Below are 2429 nucleotides of genomic sequence, written 5' to 3'. Positions count from 1 at the left end.
GGGCACCCGTGAGGCTCGCAGGGAGTATCTGGAGCGCCACGTGCCTGGGGCCTCCTTCTTTGATATCGAAGAGTGCCAGGACACGTCTTCACCCTACGAAATGATGCTGCCCGGTGAGGCGCGCTTCGCCGACTATGTGGGCGGCCTGGGCATCAGCAACAGTACACACGTGGTGGTGTATGATGGTGACCACCTGGGCTCCTTCTATGCGCCCAGGGCCTGGTGGATGTTCCGTGTGTTTGGCCATCGCACCGTGTCCGTGCTCAATGGTGGCTTCCGGAACTGGCTGAAGGAGGGCCACCCAGTAACATCGGAGCCTTCACGCCCAGAGCCGGCCATCTTCAAAGCCAAACTGGACCGTTCCCTGCTCAAGACCTACGAGCAGGTGCTGGAGAACCTCAAATCTAAGAGGTTCCAGCTGGTGGATTCACGGTCCCAAGGGCGCTACCTGGGCACTGAGCCAGAGCCGGATGCAGTAGGTAGGTCGTTCTGATGGGTGGGTGGTCCCTGGGGAGCATTGCCCAATGGAAGGACCACCATGGATGGGCAGGAAGGAGACGGGGTGCTCTCCACATGTGGATCTCGGTCTTTCCATCTCTCTAAAATCTGTAAAATGAGAGAGTGGAGCCAAATCGAAGGTTTGCAAATGACCCAGCATGTATGTGGAGTGGCATTGGTACAGGTGGTGAGTGACATGTCCACCCGCATTCACTCCCAGGCACTCTAGATTGTACCAAAGAGCATCGCACACATGAGCTAACACAGGCATTGCTGTCCAGAGACCTCTCAAGGCCACACCCAGCTTCAAGTCCCCCAGAAACCCTTGGAGACTCCAACCAGAGCCCTGCCCTTGCCCGCCTCCCTCCTTCTAGCCCACCTGGGCCCCTGACTGGTGTTTGCAAAGACAACCCAGTTGATAACCTTTACAAAGGATACAGCCTGGTTACAGAGCTGTAACAGCAGCTGCCACTGCATGCTCAGCACTGGACACTCCATTTTCTCGTCCGGTGATGCTCAACAACCCCATTTTAGAGGGGAGAAAACTGAGGTGCCAGGAAGCTTAGCTGCTTGCTCTGTAAGTGGCAGAATTAGGGTCTAAACCTAGTTTCAAAGCCTGTGTTCTAAACCAGGATGTGGCACCATCTCTGCCCCATTCCCTAGGTGCCCCCAGGCTCCTGACTTCTTGCCTGCAGATGGAAGGAGGCCAGGAGGCTTCTTCACTGCTGGGGGAGAGCATCGGGAGAGGCATCCCTGAGCTCTAGAACCTGTGAACCAGAGAGAACCACAAAGGCCCCGCCTTTCCTAGTCTCCTGGCCATCACTCCTGCTGGGTGTCCTCCAGCCCTGGCCTGAACACTTCCCTAGATCTGTCTGCGCTGGGGCCTGAGGCTGCAGTGTGGCCCCGCACCACTGGGACACTGGGAGGGCTGTTCTTCCCTCATGCAGAGCCCTTCCTCTGCGGAAGCCAACTCCTGTGCAACATTTTGCCTAATGTGTTGAAAAATGTCTCTTCCCTTCTGTGCCTTGGAGGGAGAGAAAGGTGTGAAAGCCACTTCATATGTTTAGACCTAGAGGTCCTGAAAGGTCACCTCACTGGGCAGAGGAGAGACTGAGGCACTCAGGGGAAGCAGCAGACCAAGGCCCCTGGCTGGTCAGTGGCAGAGCCAGAAGAGTGTGGGGCTGAGTCCTCCCTACGTGGCTTTGCGTTGGTCCCCTGTTCTGGCCTGCTGGTTCCCTGAAGGCCTGGAGTTACAGATTCAGGTGCACTTGGCACCTTCCAAAGACTCCTGGCCCAGAAAGTCTGCAGCCCTGTTTCAAGATGTGTTCTTTCCTTGGGACTTACGCTGCCCCTGAGGGAAGGGATGGAGTTGGTGTCCTAGCTGTTCCCAAACTATCCAGAAGCAAACCAGGAAATAAATGAAAGGGGGGAATTTGAAGTAAACAAGTTCAAAGGTTTAAGCTCCTCACTCCCATTTTACAGGGGGAGACACTGAGACTCCGGGGAGCGGAAACAGTAATGCCTCCGGGAAAGCCTTGGATTCAGAAGTTCCACCCCACCCCCTGTGGCCGTACTCCCACCTCCTCCAGTTTCCATCTGGGCCACCAGGAAGCATGGGGTCTAATTTTAGCTCAGCCACTCCTTTGTGGTGTGACTGTAATCCAGTTGTCCGTCTCCTTGGGCCCCTTTTATAAAATGAGAAGACAAATATCAGGCCTACCCACCTTGCTCCCTGGGTACGTGTTTACTCGACTGCAGTGGCCAGAGCTGGAACGTGAGGAGTGTATGTTGTGTTGTTGTTGTTATGTGCCGTAGAGTTGGACCTGACTCATAGCGACCCCTCCTTGGGTTTCCGAGACGGTATCACTACAGATGCCCCATCTTGTATAGAGGTGTACAAGTGTCAGAACCATCTGGAAAGATGGCAGGTG

General features: G+C 55.2%; 1 protein-coding gene across 1 annotated transcript in view; it reads left to right on the top strand.

Annotated features, from left to right (window-relative positions):
* Position 1: 1 nt before the first annotated feature.
* Positions 2-2429, top strand: part of LOC103197675 (thiosulfate sulfurtransferase) — a gene marked incomplete at its 5' end in the record, with an annotated part of 9643 nt that continues 7215 nt past the window's right edge. Inside the window, one exon of the mRNA XM_007941627.2 lies at positions 2-479. Coding sequence (XP_007939818.2) covers positions 2-479 — 478 coding nt within the window. The remainder of the gene's footprint in view (positions 480-2429) is intronic.

Source organism: Orycteropus afer, unplaced genomic scaffold (genome assembly GCF_000298275.1).
Source record: "Orycteropus afer afer isolate SDZICR_OR568_19922 unplaced genomic scaffold, OryAfe1.0 scaffold00083, whole genome shotgun sequence".
Classification (NCBI taxonomy): Eukaryota; Metazoa; Chordata; class Mammalia; order Tubulidentata; family Orycteropodidae; genus Orycteropus; species Orycteropus afer.
This window is presented reverse-complemented; position numbering and strand designations above follow the sequence as displayed.